Source organism: Triticum dicoccoides, chromosome 6A (genome assembly GCF_002162155.2).
Source record: "Triticum dicoccoides isolate Atlit2015 ecotype Zavitan chromosome 6A, WEW_v2.0, whole genome shotgun sequence".
Lineage (NCBI taxonomy): Eukaryota > Viridiplantae > Streptophyta > Magnoliopsida > Poales > Poaceae > Triticum > Triticum dicoccoides.
This window is the reverse complement of record NC_041390.1, coordinates 603,707,613-603,726,710: the sequence shown is the minus strand read 5'-3', so window position 1 is coordinate 603,726,710 and position 19,098 is coordinate 603,707,613. Positions and strand designations below refer to the sequence as shown.

Here is a 19,098-nt window from a genome sequence, read left to right as displayed (position 1 = left end):
ACTTATACATGTTCCTCTAACTATGAGATTATGCAACTCTTGAATACCGGAGAAACACTTTATGTGCTACCAAACATCACAACATAACTGGGTGATTCTAAAGGTGCTCTACAGGTGTCTCCGATGGTACTTGTTGAGTTGGCATAGATCGAGATTAGGATTTGTCACTCCGGTTGTCGGAGAGGTATCTCTGAGCCCTCTCGATAATGCACATCACTATAAGCCTTGCAAGCAATGTGACTAATGAGTTAGTTGCGGGATGATGCATTACGGAACGAGTAAAGAGACTTGCCGGTAAAGAGATTGAACTAGGTATTGAGATACCGACGATCGAATCTCGGGCAAGTAACATACCAATGACAAAGGGAACAATGTATACCGTTATGCGGTTTGACCGATAAAGATCTCCGTAGAATATGTAGGAGCTAATATGGGCATCCAGGTTCCACTATTGGTTATTGACCGGAGATGAGTCTCGGTCATGTCTACATAGTTCTCGAACCCGTAGGATCTGCACGCTTAACGTTTGGTGACGATCGGTATTATGAGTTTATGTGTTTTGATGTATCGAAGGTTGTTTGGAGTCCCGGATGAGATCAGGGACATGATGAGGAGTCTCGAAATGTTTGAGACGTAAAGATCGATATATTGGAAGGCTATATTCGGACATCGGAAAGGTTCTAAGTGGTTCGTGTATTTATGGGAGTACCGGAGAGTTACGGGAATTCACCGGGGAGTATATGGGCCTTATTGGGCTTTAGGAGAAAGAGAGAGGGGAGGTTGCGCGCCCTCCCAAGGCCTATTCCAAATTGGACTAGGGGGAGGGGCGGCGCCCCCTCCTTCCTTCTCTTCTCTTTTCCCTTTCCTTCTCTCCTACTCCTACTACATGGAAGGGGGGAATCCTACTCCCGGTGGGAGTAGGACTCCCCAGGGCGCGCCATAGTAGAGGGTCGGCCCTCCCCCTCCTCCACTCCTTTATATACGGGGGAGGGGGGCACCCCATGGACACACAAGTTGATCAGTTGATCTTTTAGCCGTCTGCGGTGCCCCCCTCCATCATAATCCACCTCGGTCATATCGTAGCGATGCTTAGGCGAAGCCCTGCGTCGGTAGCATCATCATCACCGTCATCATACCGTCGTACTGACGAAACTCTCCCTCGAAGCTCTACTGGATCGGAGTTCGTGGGACGTCACCGAGCTGAACATGTGCTGAACTCGAATGTGCCATACTTTCAGTACTTGGATCGGTCGGATCGTGAAGACGTACGACTACATCAACCGCGTTCTCATAACGCTTCCGCTTACGGTCTACGAGGGTACGTGGACAACACTCTCCCCTCTCGTTGCTATTCATCACCATGATCTTGCGTGTGCGTAGGAATTTTTTTTAAATTACTACGTTCCCCAACAAAGACATCAAACAAAGGAAAGGAAAAGTCACCACTCCCCATCGATGAGGTGTCAACCACCGAACACCCAGACGAAAAAGACTGCTTCCAGATTCCAAGGTTGCATCCGAATGACCGACTAGGAAAGACATCGCTCCTAGCCGCGTGCTCGCAGCCGCCAAATGCCCAACCAGGACATACATCGAACTCCCCTCAAGCCGCCTACTCCCAGCCGTTGAGATATCCTCTAGCTGCCTCTGCACACAACCGGCTATGATTTTATCCTCTTTGCATCCAGGAGGTCTTTTCTGTGCCCACATAGCCAGCGCAACAGTGAAAGAATCTCGTGCCCTCTAGAGACGCATCACAATGAGAGCACATGACACGATTGAAGACACCTGAGCCAAGGCATGTCAACATTGACTGACCAGTGGGGAAAGAAGCAAAAGAAACTCCTAATTGTTCTGGGCTCTTAAAATCTTTGCCCTAAATCGACTCGTATCTCTCCACTACGCAACCACTTACCAATGGGCCCACCCATAAATAGATCACTCAACAAAGCACAATGTGTTGACCAAGCCAAAATCATGGACCAAATCTCGAATTGGAGAGCTCACTTGATTGAAGGAGGTTTCACCCTTAAGGAGCTTAGTGAGTTAAAGGATTTGTATGAAATTAGTCGATCATGAAATGTGACTTGCTAATTCGTATGAAACTGGTCGATCACAAAAGGCGACTTACTCCTTCTCCCACGCTCCCCTAACCCGCTTGACTTATCGAGATTTAAACATTCGTGTGTATATCCGAAAAGAAAAATATCGATCCTCTCTCGACTCGAAAATGCAAATAGGGCTCGAGCTCTCCATGGAGCTTGTTTTATTGAAAAATTCAAAAAAATCACATTTTAAAGTTCCACAAAAATCTACAAAATCATAGAAGTTCGTATGGATGTATATACTATATATGTGCATAAAGTTTGATGATGATATACATTAAGGTGAAATCTACACATAAAAGACAAATATGTGATTTTGACACGACAAACACTACACACAGTGTTCACTATAAAAAAGTTGCATGAATTTGTCTTTTTCTATGCACCTCGTATGTTAATGTATTTCACTGTGAATTTTTTTACACTTATAGATCATAGCATACATCCATACGAACATACATAATTTATTTCAGAATTTTTGAAGCATTAAAATATACTTTTGATTTCTTTTAAAAGAGCTTCATGGAGCCTGAGCTCCAAAATGCCTCACTCCGACCGACATTTTTTTGTTTTTACGGTGAGTCTTGACTTAGCTTATATCTCTGGTCAAAATACCAAACTTGAACTAAATAAAAAATAGACACGCATGTTTTATAGTATTTGTTCATTAATTTCAATATGTATGTAGTCTATATTAAAATATTCAAAACATCTTAATTTGTATAAACAGAGGGAGTATCTGTGATCAAAATTAAGTTATGTTTACACGGCAATTAACCACCGGAGCCAGCCGCATTTATTTTCTTCTTGTTATCATCCACATTTTGTGTGGACTGAATAAGCACCATCTTTATGTTCTTTACTCAAGCACAGAAGTCAATGGTTTGAGATTTGAGATAAATCTCATCCCAGTGCCAGTAAAAAAAACCATGAAGCGAAGAAAACAATCAATAAAGCACGCAGATGCAAAAGGGATAGTGCCTTGCAGCCACGACACTTCCCAGGCCTGCTCTCCCCTTCTCCCCCTCCCCACTCTCTCCCCCAAATCAGAGAGCGGGGGAACCCATCCATCCGGAAAGTCGAGCGAGATGTGTGCCACGAGCAGCAGCTGCGCCGTCGGCCCGTCGTTGTCATCACTACCTGCTACATATCATCTGGAAAGTTATTAGACATGTAACATTATCACTATCTTCTATAGAGTTACAAATAAATATTTACCAAAATACATATTTTTCTTGTAGGTACCACTAGCTATAGGCAATGGTTTGCTCTACTTGTGGGTGAGATGTAGTATTTTGATTTTTTTTTCTTACCCCACATATTTGTCACCTACATTTAGGTACATATTGTGTTGCACATTGTCCAACATTAATACACATCTATATGTCTTAAAAATATAAGACTATTTTATTGCTCAGTCTTGCACCTAATGGGAGAGAGGTCAAGAAGGAGGAAAAGGAGGCGAGGTGCATAAAGGGAAGGTTGACATGAAGAAGCTCCCAAAGCATGTTTGGGAGATGCAGGAGGCTCTTGCGAAGAGGTGGTAATCGGAGAAGTGGAGGAAGAACGTTTGAGAAAATATGAAGAGCAGTGTTTGATGAAAGAGGAGGAGGATAGGAAGGCAGAGGAAGCAACAAAGAGGAGGAAGGAGAGTGAAGAGGAGATGTTGCTAAAGAAGTTGCAGGGTAAGTGCCTTATAGTAGCATATTGAGTTGTGAGAATTTTCAAATTTTCATACAAGAAGGGCCTTACCTGTAGGCTTTTCGTTGTAGTGTTTTCATGGATTGGATGACACTCTTCCTCTTGATTGGTTTGTTTTATGTAAGTTCATGATCATACACATGAAAAATATGACATGGGTACATGGAGTTTTGTGAGTAACATGAATTACATTGGCTTTTCATTTTTCCAACTTTTTTTGGAATAGATATTTAGTACAACCATTGTCGAATACTGAGCAACAAATCAGCTTCTAAAGCGTTCGTCCATTTTCCTTTCTTTGTATAACGGGTTTAGTCAGATAATGACATGCGTTTAGTATCTTGTTGTTCGGGAGGTTTCATCTATATGAAAATTATTGTTTTGTTGCCAATGAAGATTAGCATGTTTGTATGCATGCTCTATAGTAAGTTACCATATTCAGATTAGTTGTTGGACTAACAAGAGTATGAACTACTCAAATATAGTGATGGTTCCGTGAGTCTATTATAAATGCCATTTTGGTTTGATGTCTTTTTATTGATTTATCTTTATGATAATAATTGAGAAATAGAGAAGCATTGGTGTATCATATATTACCATACTACATATTTTTATTATATTTAGTCATTTCCTTTTTAGTACACATCTGCTATGTTGCTTAACAATATATTTTTGATCTGGACTTAATTTGGACATGCAAATTGGGGACTGGCATGTCTGACCGAACTAATTTGACCACTGTAAGTTTTGATTTGGATATTTGTCTCTTCCTTGAGACTTATACAAATTACCTAGGAATACATTCATCTAGTTTGGCAAAAGAACTAAGGGGGCTTATAATATGGCTACAGAGAAAGCTAATAAGCGACCGCATAAATTTGCTAATCTTTCGTCTTATTTGCATCTCCTTCATTTGTCCATGTCATGTAGTTTTTCCTCCACATGAACATTACTATTGGTAATAGAACATGTAAGATGAAAACCTATGTAAATATTAGACAACTACTACTTGTGTACCACAATATAAGATGATTTTGTGGGCTAAACTAGCCTTAAAACGTCTTTGATACGGAGGGAGTAATCTGATAACCATTTGTTGACAATTGAATTGTGTGTTGCACATGCAAACTTACTAGTATTCTATAAATATCCCCTACATATCCAAATCAGACAGTTTAAATATCTATTTTGCCAACCAATGGCGGTCAATTTTTTCTCCGGACCAGCTCGGATGTACGAAATCCACAAATCGGAATCAAATCTAGGGGAGGTTTGCGGGCATCTGGACCTCCGCCACGTCAGATTCCAATGTGCCCGTCCCACTAAAATACCACACCGAGAGCCCTTTCTCCCTCACTGGATCTCTCTGCCTTTGCTTTGTATCCACACCCTCAGAGACCGATGCCGCCGTGGCGCGCCCGCCTTGGACTATGCCATCGTTCCACCCCGGATTCAAGCGTAGCCCAGATATCCTTGGCCCCCTATCGATGTCGTGCATGGCAGACACCACCCGCGGCAAGTGTTTGAACAATGCCATCGCATTGTTTTTGACATTCTTGTTGTTTACTTTGAAGCAAACATGATGACAACGTACTCGATGAAGAAGTATGAACCGTTCTGTGAGGCACGATTGGCCATATGTATACACTACTCTACTAAGATAGTTCCACACACGTCCAGACGTGTCCGTCTTTTTTTTTCTCTAGATAGTATCCGTGAACATTTGGTGTGTCGGTTTCGGTGATCCAAGTTGAACCCCCATGCTTCCCTAGCCCGCTTGACTTATCGAGATTTACACATTCACGTGTCAATTTGGAATACCATCTACCCTCTCTCGACTACTCCCTCTGCGCAGCTTAAAAAACGATCTTATATCATGGAACTGCGCAGATTAAAAAAACGATCTTTTATTATGGGACGGAGGGAAGAACACGCATTTTACCGCCGGAGCCCGCATGTCTTTTCCTCTCGTCGCCATCCACAGTTTGTGTGGACTCAACAAGCACCATTTTTATGTTCTTGACTCAGGAGTCAATGGCTCAAGGTCGGGATAAAAACCATCGCCCGCAAAAAATAAATGAATGAATTCCGAAGCGAAAGCAATCTATAAAGCGCGCAGATGTAAAAGGGACAGCGCCCCGCACCCACGGCACTCCCCTCCCCACTCTCTCCCCCAAATCGGAGAGCGGAGGAACCCATCCATCCATCCGTCCGTCCGAAAGGCAGAGCGAGATGGGCGCCGCGAGCAGCAGCTGCGCCGCCGGCCCGTCGTCGTCCTCGCCGTCGCCGCGGCGCCGGCCGCGGATCGGCCTCGCCGGGTGCTTCGGGGCCGGATCCTCCGCGCGCGACGGCGGGGGCCTCGCCGCCGCCGCCGCCGCGGCCGCCTCCTCCTCGCGCGCCCTCCAGGTAGTCAGTCGCTCCTAGCCTCCTAGCACAGGGCTGGTCTCGGGTCTCGGGTCTCGGCGTTGGGGCTGGCTTGCGGTAGGGAGGGATTCGTCGGTGGTTACTGTTCATTGGGTCGTGGGATTGGGGATGGTGGTTCTGGCGGCGTAGCTTTGGTTGGGAGGAGCCATGGACTTGCTTCTGGAGCTTTTTATCGCCATTTCCTTTGTACCGCTGCTTGCTCAATCATGATAGGTAGTAGTATGGGCTATGGACGGGCAGTTGACTAGCTGAATGAACATTTATGTTCCTTCCTTACACATCCGTGCCATGCAGGCATGATTAGCTGCCTATGGATTAGCTAGCCTACATCTATACTGCAACCCTCATAATGGACATGAATGGAGAGCTCACAGAATCTGCCATTCCACACTAGAACTATTGGGGGGTCTCTTGAGTGATAAGCTGAACTAAACCTGTGAACTGCAGCATTTCTGTATGTTACTGAAGTGCCAGTGGGGTTTCATGCTTTCAGTGGATAAGGTTGCTTTCTTTTCCTTCTGTTTTGTTATCTCTGTTGTTGACTGATGTCAGGAAGGTATGTTGTGCAGGCAGCAACTCGGCAAGCAGAGCGAGCAGCGGCTGGGCTAGATTTCCAGCCTTCTCTGTCTGCTAAGGATCTTCGCCACACCAGCGAGCCAGACCCAAGAGTGCATCCGTCTTCAAGCACCATAAGTCACCGTCTCAGGTTCAACCACTTGGACTGTCATGAGAACAAGGAGCATGCCCTACGAATTAAAGATGCTGAAACGAGTGGTCTCGGGAGTTCATCAGGAAAGGATGCCATGATTAGGGGAAATCAAAGTAATGAAGCTGGCAATGGTGAGAGAACATCTGGAGAAGGGGTTAGTCCTATGGCACAAGAGCTTGTAGAACCTGCACCTGACAATGTCCATATTGACGCGGTTTTCATTACAGAAGTTAGTGGCTCCATGTCCCAGTCTGATTTCCACTCCTCGCTGATGGCATCTGAAAGGATCGTGCCTGGCTTGGAAGACGGCGAGGCAGCTCTCCGCAGGACTTCATCCAGAGATGTTTTGTCAAGTGAAAGATCAGATGTTTCTCAATCCAGCTTAACATCTGTGTTGCCTGCTACTTCAAGTGCATCATCCATCATTGGAGAATCAATTCCAGATGCAACTGCTAGCAGAGAAGATGTTCCAACCATATTCAGCGTGTCACATGGTCAGATTGGTGGAAGTACAGTGCATGAAGACATGGTTAGCATTTTCTCAAATGATGGCCCAGAACACTCTAGAGATTCGAGTAATGGTGAAACAAGAAGAAATCATAGAAGGGTCCTATGGGATTCATTTTCAAGACGTGGTTCTAGAGGTTATCTAGATTCAGACACTGATGATCTGGGATTTTACAGTAGATGGCTAGACCTTGGTGATGATCTTTTTGGAGATGAGGTTGAGGAGGCACGATACTTTCATCGTAGACGCCATGGTTCAATCAGAGTAAACCAGTATTCAAGATCTCGGGTAATTGCTCTGGCCTATGGCAGCTATGCCTACTCTTTCATATGTTGCGATTCCATATTTAGGAAATGTTATTGGTGTCACTATGTTCAGATTAAGTTATTAATTGTTGATGTAGGTTTGCACTATTTTCTGAAAAAAAACCTGTACTTTAATCATCATATGTGTTCTCGCTATTTTCTTTCAGCATATTCAGAATTCCGTGAAGTGAACCTACACTATATGCTGCATATGCTGTTTCATTTCTGCACCACTTCTATGCCCGATGTGTTCTCAGTTCTGGTTCTTACACTTGGTAGCATTGTTTTCTATGGTCTTAATCATTTGCTGCTTGATCTCATGCACATGTGTCCTTAAGTTGGTGCTATTGTTTTGTTACAGATTAGGGAGCACCGTCGTGCTATTTTTGATAGTGGGAACGGACAAAGTACTGCTGCTTGTCCTTTGGGGATTCACCAAATTGGCAGATGCACCTGTGATGCATTCTTGGTTGCTGAAGAATCTAGTGCTCGTGCAAGTATATCAAGAATTGTCATGTTAACGGAGGCATTATTCGAGGTTTGCTCTTTCCCTTCATTTTTTAAATGTTTTTGTTTCAGTGTTGAGAACTATTTAGCACTCAGTCTGTTGAGTTTGTGTTGCTCAAGTCTGATTCATTGGATTATCAACATCATTCTACTTGTGTTTAGAAGAACTAAGAGACACAACTGCATATATGTTATGCAGAGTTTTGACACAACTTCTCCCCTGCTTACTTCTGAGTTTTGACAAATGTATGTGATTGCCATATGCAGCTGTTACTCCAGTTACAGACTTCAACACAGCAACATGATAATTTCACGCAGATTCATATCGGAATTTGAAATCGCTACATTAGACAGGAACTTCAACTATTTCCTCTTTTGCATAAAGGTCGTGTTAACCTGTTTGAATTAGTAAATCACCTGACAACAACAAAATAGAATTGGCCCGAGTAAGTTGCAGAACGAAGTCAGTATTGCAGGGATTGTTTTGTGGCTATGTCTGTATGATGGTTGATTAATTTATGAGGCCAAAGCACCACAAGAAAATTAGAAATAGGAACTTTGATAGTTCAGTCTATAGGGGGATGTAAATTGTAATTAACATTAATTTGCACCCATTGACTAAACTAGGAGTGGAATGTTTAAAGGATGATTCTGTCAACTTAACTGCTCCTTTGTTGTTTTTGTATAAGATTTCTTCTCTAGTTACTTAATATGCTTACGTGCACAATTTTTTCCAGGTATTGGATGAGATTCACCGGCAACCCTCATCACTTTCACTTTCCATGGCCTCTGCTCAAGCGCCAGAGGCTGTGGTTAATTCATTACCATGTAAGAGCTACAAAAAGCTTGAGACAGCCCAATGCAGTGCTGATATGGAACAGTGAGCTTCTTGTCATTTTAATCTGTCTAATTTTCCTAAGGGAGCAGTTTTACTAATTCTGATGTTGGTATGTTTCTGATAATTGCTTCAAATAAACTTCCCAACAATTTTATCTTACACCTATTATAATCCAGCCAGAAACCATATTGTGAGACACTGAATAATAATCTATACAATTTTAATTGCTAACTAGGCATTGTTGACATCTTAGAGAACTTACGAAGGAAGCATGTTCTGGTTAATACTTTGTCTTCCATGACATAATATCTATCACAATGAGCTAGGTGCTAAAATCACCATGTCAAGTTGAATTTACTAGACACAGTTTGCACTTTGCGGACTTTGCATGTTTTGCTGTTAGCGCCTGGATAAAGGGGATAACAGTGTTGTGATAACTGATGAGTAGAAGTTTGTGTGCAGCATCTAGAGAGACCCTGAATCGTGTGGATGATCGCTGTTTGACACCCTTCTTCTTTTGGTCTTTGCAAATCTGTTATGTCTAGTAGACTAGTACCCACGAGTTGAGAATGATTGTATTGTACATGTCAGATATTGAATTTATTGTGCACTTGAAGCTCGATTTTGTGAGGCCTGGATTCTCTAGCTAAAAATATGGACATCTCTCCATAAAGCTATCATAAGTCCCATGTCAGATATCTTGAAATATAGTTTGGAATTGCAAGTTAACACTTGGATTTCTTCTTTTTCCTGGTTTGAGTCTTTTCATTCGGAGTGGTCCTGGGAGATGCTGAAATGTTAACATTGTGCTTGTCACCTTCTTCAGGTGCCATATCTGCTTAACTGAATATGAGGATGGAGATCAGATAAGAAGTCTCCCATGCAAACATGAGTTTCACCTGCAGTGTGTCGACAAGTGGCTCAAAGAAATACACAGGTAAGGAATAAAAAGCTCCTCCTGTTGCAAAAAGGCAATTTTAGATCGCCGATAACGCGGGCCTGTTTCGCTAGCTATCTCCTGCTAAGGTTTTGTCGATGCAATGCTGCAGGGTGTGCCCGTTGTGTCGTGGGGACGTCTGTGAAGGTGTTGTTGCCTCATGAAGACCTTGGCACCGGCTCACCCCCTCAAGGCGCCTCTTGAAGACGGTAGCGCCGCCACATCTCTTGCAGCCATGGACGAAGCTGTTTGGTTGGTCTGGAGAGGGCTGATTCCCCATTGCTGAAACATGCGATTTCATGCATTGATTCGACATGTCAAGTTCCCAGAATATAACAAAGACCTGTACATATCTTTTGTAGCCTTATCCCATGTATGACATCATGTACATATGTGCGAAAATTTGATCCGATTCCACCATATTTGAGATCTATATGTATCCCCCATGTGACAATGATGAACCCAAGTCAACCTCCATCAGGAGGAAGCATATTTCCAATGTAGTATGAATTGTGCCTTCCTGAAACTCAAAATGCTAATGTTAGTCTGAATCTGCATCTACATTGTCCTGACACTCATGTAGAGTGCCAATGTCAAAACTTGAATCTGTAGAATTTGAAGCTTGAATTAGAATTGGCAGGGGCCACGCGAACGCGTACCCCCTCTATCACAAATTATGACGCCCACTCTCCCAACAAGGGGAGATGGCAAATCAACACGCTTGCCAAGTGCAATGCGGGCCATTGATCTAGGCCACGACCCTTCTTGATCGGCCGTCGACCCCGTCCAGGTAAGTAAGTTTCAACGTTGCCCGTGGGCTGCATATGTAGCCGCCCCTCCAGACCCAAGGCAACTCGGCTGCCGATGTGGTACTAAACCGTGCGCTGGTGTGTTTTGTGCAGGAGGGCGCTGTGCGGACGGATGCCTTGCAGCCCGGATTCCGCACGAGGCCACACGGCTGGTCCTGGTCGTGTCTCTGTAGCGCCAGAGAAGAATAAGAGCATCTCCAGCTCTTCGGCCTCCAAGAGGTGCTAAAAATCGTCCCTGAGGATACACCGGCGCAAAACCGCGTGCTCGGGACGTGATGCTCTCCAGTCGCAGCGCTCATATTTTTTTTCAAAAAATTTAAATTCGGCACAAACACGACGCAAATTCAAGCAAAGTTCGGCTAGTTCATACATATTTAAAAATATTTTACAAAAAATAAAAAACTACTAGGCCCGCCGTCTCGCTCGTCGCCGCCCGCCGTCCTTGCTGTACATGCCGAGGAGGCGGTAGAACTGCGTGTAGTCGCCGCCGTCGTCTTCGTCACCTCCTCCGCGGCCGCCGTCCCTGCTGCACCCCTCCCCTGGTTGGCGCGGCGGGTTGGACGATCCGGGGGCGTCCTCGTCGTCGGAGCTGTCGCGGATGACGACGCTGTGTTCGTCCTCGCGCCCACGCTTGCGGGCGGCGATCTCCTCCAGGGCCCGGCATTGCCGGACCGTCTCCTCGCGGAGGTAGTTGTCCCGCGCCCACCGTAGGGCGTCCTCGTCAGAGATGCCGCGCCGGGCTATCTCCTCGTACTCCACGGGGAGACCGGGCTCCGGCATTGGCCTGACGAGGACGAGGCGGCCAGAGGGGGGGTGGAGTCGGCGATGCGGACGCGGGAGCTACAGGTGCGGCGGCTGACCGGCGTGTCTTGGGGCTTCGACTTGACGGGGCGGAGGTAGGGAGAGCCGCCGGACGAAGAGGAGGACGCCCCCGGGTCCATGCGCCTCGGCGTCCAGGAGCTCCCACGCCGGCGGGAGAGGGACGGGGGAGCGGGGTACTCCAGCCGCGGCGTGTTGCCGCCTGCGATGTACTCGAGGACGGCCTCCAGCGTGCGGCCTGGCACGCCCCACCATCGGCGGCGCCCGTCGACGTTGAGCCTCCCAGAGGGCACGATGCCGTTGGTGGCCTCGAGCTGCTCGGCGTGGCGGCGACGGAAGTAGGCCTCCCACAGAGGGCTGTCGGGGACGTACCGCGGCCCTTCCCTCGCCGCCTACGGCAGCGAGGTACGGATACGCGTGATCTCCGCACGCCTCGCCGCCCCGGTGGGCGGTGGTGGCACCGGGACCCCGCCGGCGCTGATCCTCCACGCCCCGGGCACCTGCATGTCCGGCGGGACCGGGTACTCGGCCTCGTAGAGGAGCCGAGCTTCATCTTCATGAAGATGGCGGCGGCCGAAGCCGTTCGCCGCCGCGCCGTCGCCTGGGAAGCGCTCGGCCATGGGTGATGAACTGGAGACGGCGAGAGAGAGGAGAGGGAGGAACGGCAACGGCGAGAGAGTGCGTGTCTCCTCCTCCGGCGCCCTGGGGCGCGTCTTATATAGGCCGAGGCGCCGCCCGTACGCGTGCCGCCGTGTGTACGCGTGACGGGCGAGGGAGGGCGAGGGACGCACATTATCCGATCTTCACTGCGCCGCCCGTGAGGCATCAATGACGCAGGCTGACCGGCGCGGCAGCGCGCGGCAGTTTTGGCATTGATTCGCTACGGGAAACGAGGCGATGAGGACGACGAAGTGGCGAGAAGAGAGACGAATCGCTGGCGAGGAGGGCCCGCGGCTCTTTCGCGCCAAAACGATTCGCCCGGCGCCCCCGAGCACCCCCCAGCGCGCCGGGTTCGTGTTGGGTCCGCCGACGCTAATTTCTGCCCGAGCCGAAGGAAAACGGGCCCGTGGGGACGCGATTGAGCCGATTTTTCGGTGCCGGCGGCCGAAAAGTGGCCTGGGAAGCCTTGTTGGGGGCGCGACTGGAGATGCTCTAAGACATAGAAATGGTGCTTCAACGCCTGACCCACACCTGCCGCAGATACGCTGTGTTTTCAATGCCTCGCATGGATGGTGGCCAGCTTCTTTCCGTCTGCTGTAGCGTCAGCTGCTGTGTTTGCAGTTTTGTTTCTCTCTAGTGCTATGGGAACTGTATCCGTATGGGTAAAGAGTTCAGGCCAAGATGTTGAGATTTCAGAACAATATGTACTATCATCCACAGATCCAACAATTTCTAGCAGAGTTCAAATCAGTTCCCAAATTTTTGTGGGAGACCTCTCAACATTTGCCAAGCTTCTTTGTGCAGTTTTCCCTCTACGGAAATGAAAATGCAGTGCTCCTGCTTGCCCGTGAAAAATATTTGCTAAGTTTTAGATACAACTCAATGAAGAAACACATGTGGGGATATTTATGGTTAATTTCTAGCAAAAATATACTTTTCAAACCTTTTTGGTAGCAGGCTAACACAATAGTGTTTATTTTTAAGCTATTGTCATGGACAAGACTTAGAAGATTACGGGTACCCCGTGTGGTTGGTACCCGCGACTTAAATTTAGCGGGACAGTGCACGCGATCTATGAAGGCCTCTCATCACACAGGGGTGGAACAACTTATGCGAAACAACTTTTACACACGTGTGGACCCAAAAGTGTGTGTTTACCAAGAGCGAGCCCAGTACATTGCAAACACACTTCATTTAATCACCAGTGACGCAACCCATTCGCAATTCCCCATGGTTTCATTTTCTTTTATTTGATTAGTACAACTTCTTACATTTAAGAACTCTGTCGTTGGCTATGAACTTATATATGTTGAATATTATCTTATTGATGTTCGTAGATCTAAGAACTGTGTCACTGGCTATGAACTTGTATTGGCTATGATCTTATAGATGTTCTTAGATTGAGAACTTTGTCGTTGACTATGAACTTAATTATATATGTCTGTTGTGATCTTATAGATGTTCTCAGATTGTGAATTTTGTTATTGGCTACAAACTTATACATGTCACTTCAGATGTTGTTGAACACAGGATCTTATTATATGTTGGCTTTAGATGTATGTATGAATATACCTTGCGGCCGTTTTGGCTCTAGGGTGCATGTGCTCTTAGATGAACAGTAAATTCAAAATAAAAAAGCAAATAAAATTTAAAAATTCAGATTTTCGTGTAGATGTTCTTGTTAGTGTAACATGTATGCTTGACAATTTTCAAGGCAACAGGACAGCAGTGCTTCGCCAGTGTAAAATACAAAATTAAGTGTAACACTTGAATGTAACATCTCGCGCCGACTTGTTTTTTTTTCTTTGTATAGGTCAAAAGTCTTAATCTTTCACCTATAAATCTGTAGGTAGCATTTGAGTGACAATGAACCCATCTACTTTGCATTCCCGAGTCCTCGCTTCGTTTGTTGCTTTTGCAGGAATCTCATGGAGGAGGCTTAATGGGACACTTCGGACGCGACAAGACGTTCGCCACGCTCTCGAAGAGCTACTTTTGGCCAAAGATGTTTCGGGACGTCAATCGCTTCACCAACTGGTGTTCTACATGTCGCAAAGCTAAGTCCAAAGCTCAATCTCATGGTCTCTATATGCCTTTACCGATTCCATACCAACCTTGGGAATACATTAGCATGGACTTTGTACTTGGTTTGCCTAGGACTCGCAATGGGAAAGATTCCATATTTGTCGTTGTGGACCGTTTCTCAAAAATGGCACACTTTATTCCTTGTAACAAGATAGACGATGCTTCACATGTGGCAAATCTCTTTTGTAGGGAAATATTGCGTCTATATGGTGTGCCAAAGACTATCGTCTCGGACCGCGACGTCAAGTTCCTTAGCTACTTTTGGAAGACCCTATGCGCCAAGCTCGGAATCAAGCTACTCTTCTCCACGGCATAGCATCCTCAAACCGACAGCCAAACGGAGATGACAAACCGCACACTCTCCGCTCTACTTCGAGTACTCATCAAGAAGAATATCAAGGAGTGGGAGGAGTGTCTACCCATCGCCGAGTTCGCCTACAACCGAGCAAGACACTCAACAACCGGCAAGTCCCCTTTCGAGGTCGTCTACGGATTCAACCCTTTGTCACCATTGGATATTCTACCTCTACCACTCCAAGAGCGAATCAATTTGGACGCAAGTGCATGAGCGACCCATATCAAGAAGGTGCATGAAGATACAAGAAACACCATCGAGCGCCAAGTACAACGCCTTGCGACCAAGCTCAACGTCAACAAGCAACCTATGGTCTTCAACATTGGTGATCTCGTGTGGCTACACCTTCGCAAGGAGCGCTTTCCACAAGAACGCAAGTCTAAGCTTCGACCTCGAGCCGATGGACCCTTCAAGGTGCTCGCACGCTACAACGACAACGCTTACAAGATCGACCTCCCACGGGACAAATACAACGTGCGTGACACTTCAACATCAAAGATCTCTCTCCCTTCCATGGTGATGAAGAACTCGATCCGAGGACGGATCTTCCCCAAGGGAGGGGAGATGATGCGGAGCATCCCACGACCATCCACATGGATGCCACCTCAACTATCCAAGCTCCAAGTGGACCAATGACAAGGGCTAGGGCGCGTGCTATTCAATCCAAGATGACATCACTCCTACTTGAGTTTTCCCCCTCTTCAAGTGAGACATGGCTACTGCCTAAGTCCGAGATACTATGTGTCACCAGGTACAACGCTCAAGACTCGAAGCTGAGGAATGTAGAAGAAGAGACATGCGTCAACACTCTGGACAACCCGGAACTTCCGGCCAGAGCCCGGAACTTCCGGCCCCCGGAGCTTCCGGCCACCGATGACCTCGTCCAGCCCAGGCGTGCTAACTCTCGGGTTAGCCCGGACCCCGTCCCGGACCTTCCGGCGCCCGGAACCTCCGGCCTGCCCAGACCTTCCGGCCCCCGGACGCCAGCACCTCTCCACCGCCGCCAACTCTCTGGTTAGGCCGGACCCTCCCCGGAACCTCCGGCGCCCGGAACTTCCGGCCTAGCCCGGAACTTCCGGCCCTGCCTGCGCGCAGCCACTTGGGCCGAGGCCCGTGTACCCTTCCGTTACCTAGACATGTATACTCTATCCCGTACAACTTTCTAGGGTTAGCAAAGTTGTAGCTCATATGTGAGGATAGCTTTTGCTCATCCATACGGATCATCTCCCCAAGAGTGACCGCGGCCCCTCTACGGAGAAGATCCACCTTGGATTCAAGACCCCTTTACGGGAAGATCCCCTTGTGGATTCAAGACCTCCTCTCGGAGAAGAATCGGCTACCCTTTTGTATCGTCCTTAGTTGTCCGTGGATTCATGTATCGTTCTATGTACCCGAGGATCTAGCACATGTATGACTTGTTCTTGTTAGTTTGAGTGTTCCTCTTGTGTTTTCTCCCGTTTTTCCTCGTTCCCCTCTTCTCGTTCATCGTGTTCTTCGCGGGATCCGCTCCTCTCGTGAAAAATCGGGCCACTAGGGTTCTACCCTACATCACGACGTCATTTTGTTTTTAGGAAATTGACGTCATATTATGGTGGACATGAAGAATCTTCCGTAAATGCTATTGAGATAAAATATCTTCTCTTCCTCTTCGACATGGGTGGCCGTACCTGTCTCTAGAATTGTTACTGGCTACAAAACACAGGTAAGATTATTCAAGTCTTCAGCCTTGATATTCTAGTTGTCGAGAACATATATCTTTTTTTTTGCGATTTTCTCGCCGTACGGTCCATCGCTCAATTGGGCCAAACATGAGCATGTTCTTCAACAGCCCAGTTTGCTCCACCAATGTCCATCTGCTAAACAATTTGGCTAAAAAAATCTGCTAAACAATTGATGTGTGGGTTGGAGTCGACCCGACAATCACAACATCAATCCTCGGCAACCAACTGGCGACCTACCTATTTGCACACATGCTTTATTTATATCGTACATTAAGTGAATTATATAAGCGCAATTTGCATCTAGCATTGGTTTGGATATGTGGTCCTTGTGCTTGTGCCGATGCACGCATGGTGCAACCTCCACCTGTCCTCTATTACTCTCGTCACCGCAGCAAACACCATCATTGTCCGTAGACAGTGGCGGACCTAGCCCACTGGGCCAGGGTGGGCCAATAGTGTAGCTGTACATACACATTTAGTTTTCCTTTTATTTTTTAGCCTTTCTTCTATTGTATAAAGGCTATTTTCAAATCTCAGGGTGGGCCACGGCCCACCCTGTCCACCCTCTACCTCCGCCACTGTCCATAGAACTATAAATTAGTATAGTGAGATGCCCATGGGAACGACGTGCTACAGAGTGATGACCAAACTCATCACCATGGAATTGACCATATTCGTCTTGAATTAGTGGGCTCGCAAAAATGGTGTATTAAAATGTGATGACCAAGCTCACCTTGGGATTGATCATGGTCGACGTTAATTGATGGATGATTGACAACTATTGGCGATGGTGACGAAGAGGAGAAGTGACAATATGGATGGGCTGCTACACGCATGTGAGGATTTGTTTTCCCCGTTGCAACGCACGGGCATATTTGCTAGTCAAGACTCAAGTATATGACTATTCAAGTCTTTAGCTCCAAGTCTGTGGGTTAATACGATGTCGTTTTGTTTTTAGGAAATTGACGTCATATTGTGGTGGACAGGAAGAATCTTCCCTAAAATGCTATTGAGATAAAATATCTTCTCTTCCTCTTCGACATGGGTGACCGTGGACAAAATTACTGTTCTGACCTATAGGGCTAACTAAATCCCGATTTGACCTCGTTTCAAAATATATTTCGTTTCTAACCTTTTTCGGTGACGCCAAGATCCCTGGCGTCTGGGTTACGAAGCAGACGCCAGGGACCCTGGCGTCTGGCCCCTGGCCCGCACTGCCCGCGTGCCCGTTGACCTGCTGACGTGGCAAAGGGGCCAGACGCCAGGGACCCTGGCGTCTGGCCCTGGTAACAGAATAACCCTTGGGGAAAGTGTGTGGGACCCACCCCACACACTTTCCCCAATCCACAACCCGAGCTTGAAGAACACTTGGAGCTCTCACACTCTCTCCTACCCCTCAAGCTCCCCCTCAAATCCTCTCCAAAAGGTACATCCCTTAGGTGGATCTTTCCATCACTTTGTTGCTCTTGTTAATCTCCCCCAAATCATCCAATTATTTTTTGTCAAATCTTGTTATTTTGGTTGCATTTTATACATGTTGGTGGAACCCTAGTTCATGTTTTCTCCCTTATGTTAGTGTGAATGGCTTGGTTAACTTTGATAATATAGTGCTATGCATGGTGTGTAGTAGGAATATATGCTTGTTGAGTAGAAAGATTGGGGGTTAGGGTTAGTTAGTGATTAGGGTTAACTTTGCTTAGTGTGTGTTAATTAGTGATACTTTTGTGGACATCACCAATAATTTAGTCTTGATATGATTTGGATAGAATTAGATGTATTTGGATAAACACACCAATTCTCATTGAAGTCTTAAATCCATTCATGTTATTTTTAGATGGAGAGACTTGTTAATGTTCATTACATGGACAAGGAGGCATTCTTGAGTAACAATGCCGACACGGGTGAGGAACCATTGGTTTTTGATACAAGCCCTAGCTATGAGGATGTTGTTGCAAAAGTGAGACAAGTCTTAGAGTGGATGGACACCAATGTTGATGTTAAGTTAATAGGAAGGTATGATGTTGGAGTTGGAGCCAAATCTCGCTTGAATAGTATGCCTATCACCTCGGATTTGCATTGGGATGTATACAAGGAAAAAGTATCCCAATCGGAAGACAAGTCACTTGAATTGTTTGCCACCAAGGTTGAATCTCCTCGGTTTACCATTGATTTGAACCGGCATGTCTCTTCCCCAATGGATGACATGAGCGAGAGGACAATGGTGCCACTTGTTGAGCATAGGGTTGTGGTTGATGCCCCCAATGTTTATCCCCCACCACGTCCCCGTGTACCATCTATCAAAGCAAATGAGGTTGAGTTGTATGCCCCCAATGCTTCTAGCCAACCACCAACTAGCCAAGCAAATGAAGTTGAGGTGATTGCTAGTGACGAAGTAATTCAAGAGGGTGAAGATGTTTATGATGACGACGAAGAGCAAGAGGAAGGGTTTCATGGTAATGATGTTGGTGACTTGGATGCGTACATAGCGCAAAAGGACATGGATCGTGACTTGCCTTTTAGGCGTCAATATGCGTATGACTCGGATGACGAGGGTCCAGTTGAACAGTTGGACGAGGATGGATTCACAAAGGAGGAGAACCAAATCCACTTTGAGC

At 46.5% G+C, this 19,098-nt stretch overlaps 1 protein-coding gene and 1 non-coding gene across 3 annotated transcripts; one reads left to right on the top strand and one right to left on the bottom strand.

Moving 5' to 3' along the window:
* Positions 1–5,945: 5,945 nt before the first annotated feature.
* LOC119318332 lies at positions 5,946–10,567 on the top strand. 2 transcript variants are annotated; one of them, XR_005154055.1, is made up of 6 exons: positions 5,946–6,212; positions 6,800–7,735; positions 8,114–8,290; positions 8,997–9,087; positions 9,924–10,034; positions 10,147–10,567. XR_005154055.1 is itself a non-coding variant. In XM_037592878.1 (6 exons), exons 1-6 carry the CDS (start codon positions 6,039–6,041, stop codon positions 10,196–10,198), a joined length of 1,593 nt encoding a protein of 530 aa, XP_037448775.1. In that variant the 5' UTR covers positions 5,951–6,038; the 3' UTR covers positions 10,199–10,567. The 2 variants fall into 2 exon arrangements, 1 of the variants encoding a protein (XP_037448775.1); XM_037592878.1 differs by having other exon boundaries at positions 5,951–6,212; positions 8,997–9,139.
* A 103-nt stretch (positions 10,568–10,670) lies between these two features.
* On the bottom strand, positions 10,671–10,832 carry LOC119319880. Its single transcript, XR_005154700.1, has one exon. It is a non-coding gene; the product is annotated as a U1 spliceosomal RNA (small nuclear RNA).
* Positions 10,833–19,098: the final 8,266 nt, after the last annotated feature.

What these genes read in the sequence shown, in the direction of transcription:
- LOC119318332 (XM_037592878.1), top strand. Translation starts at nt 6,039, where the DNA reads ATGGGCGCCGCGAGCAGCAGCTGCGCCGCCGGCCCGTCGTCGTCCTCG. An exon ending in CCTCCTCGCGCGCCCTCCAG is followed by an intron (nt 6,213 to 6,799) that starts GTAGTCAGTCGC and finishes TATGTTGTGCAG; the next exon opens with GCAGCAACTCGGCAAGCAGA. An exon ending in TGGCTCAAAGAAATACACAG is followed by an intron (nt 10,035 to 10,146) that starts GTAAGGAATAAA and finishes GCAATGCTGCAG; the next exon opens with GGTGTGCCCGTTGTGTCGTG.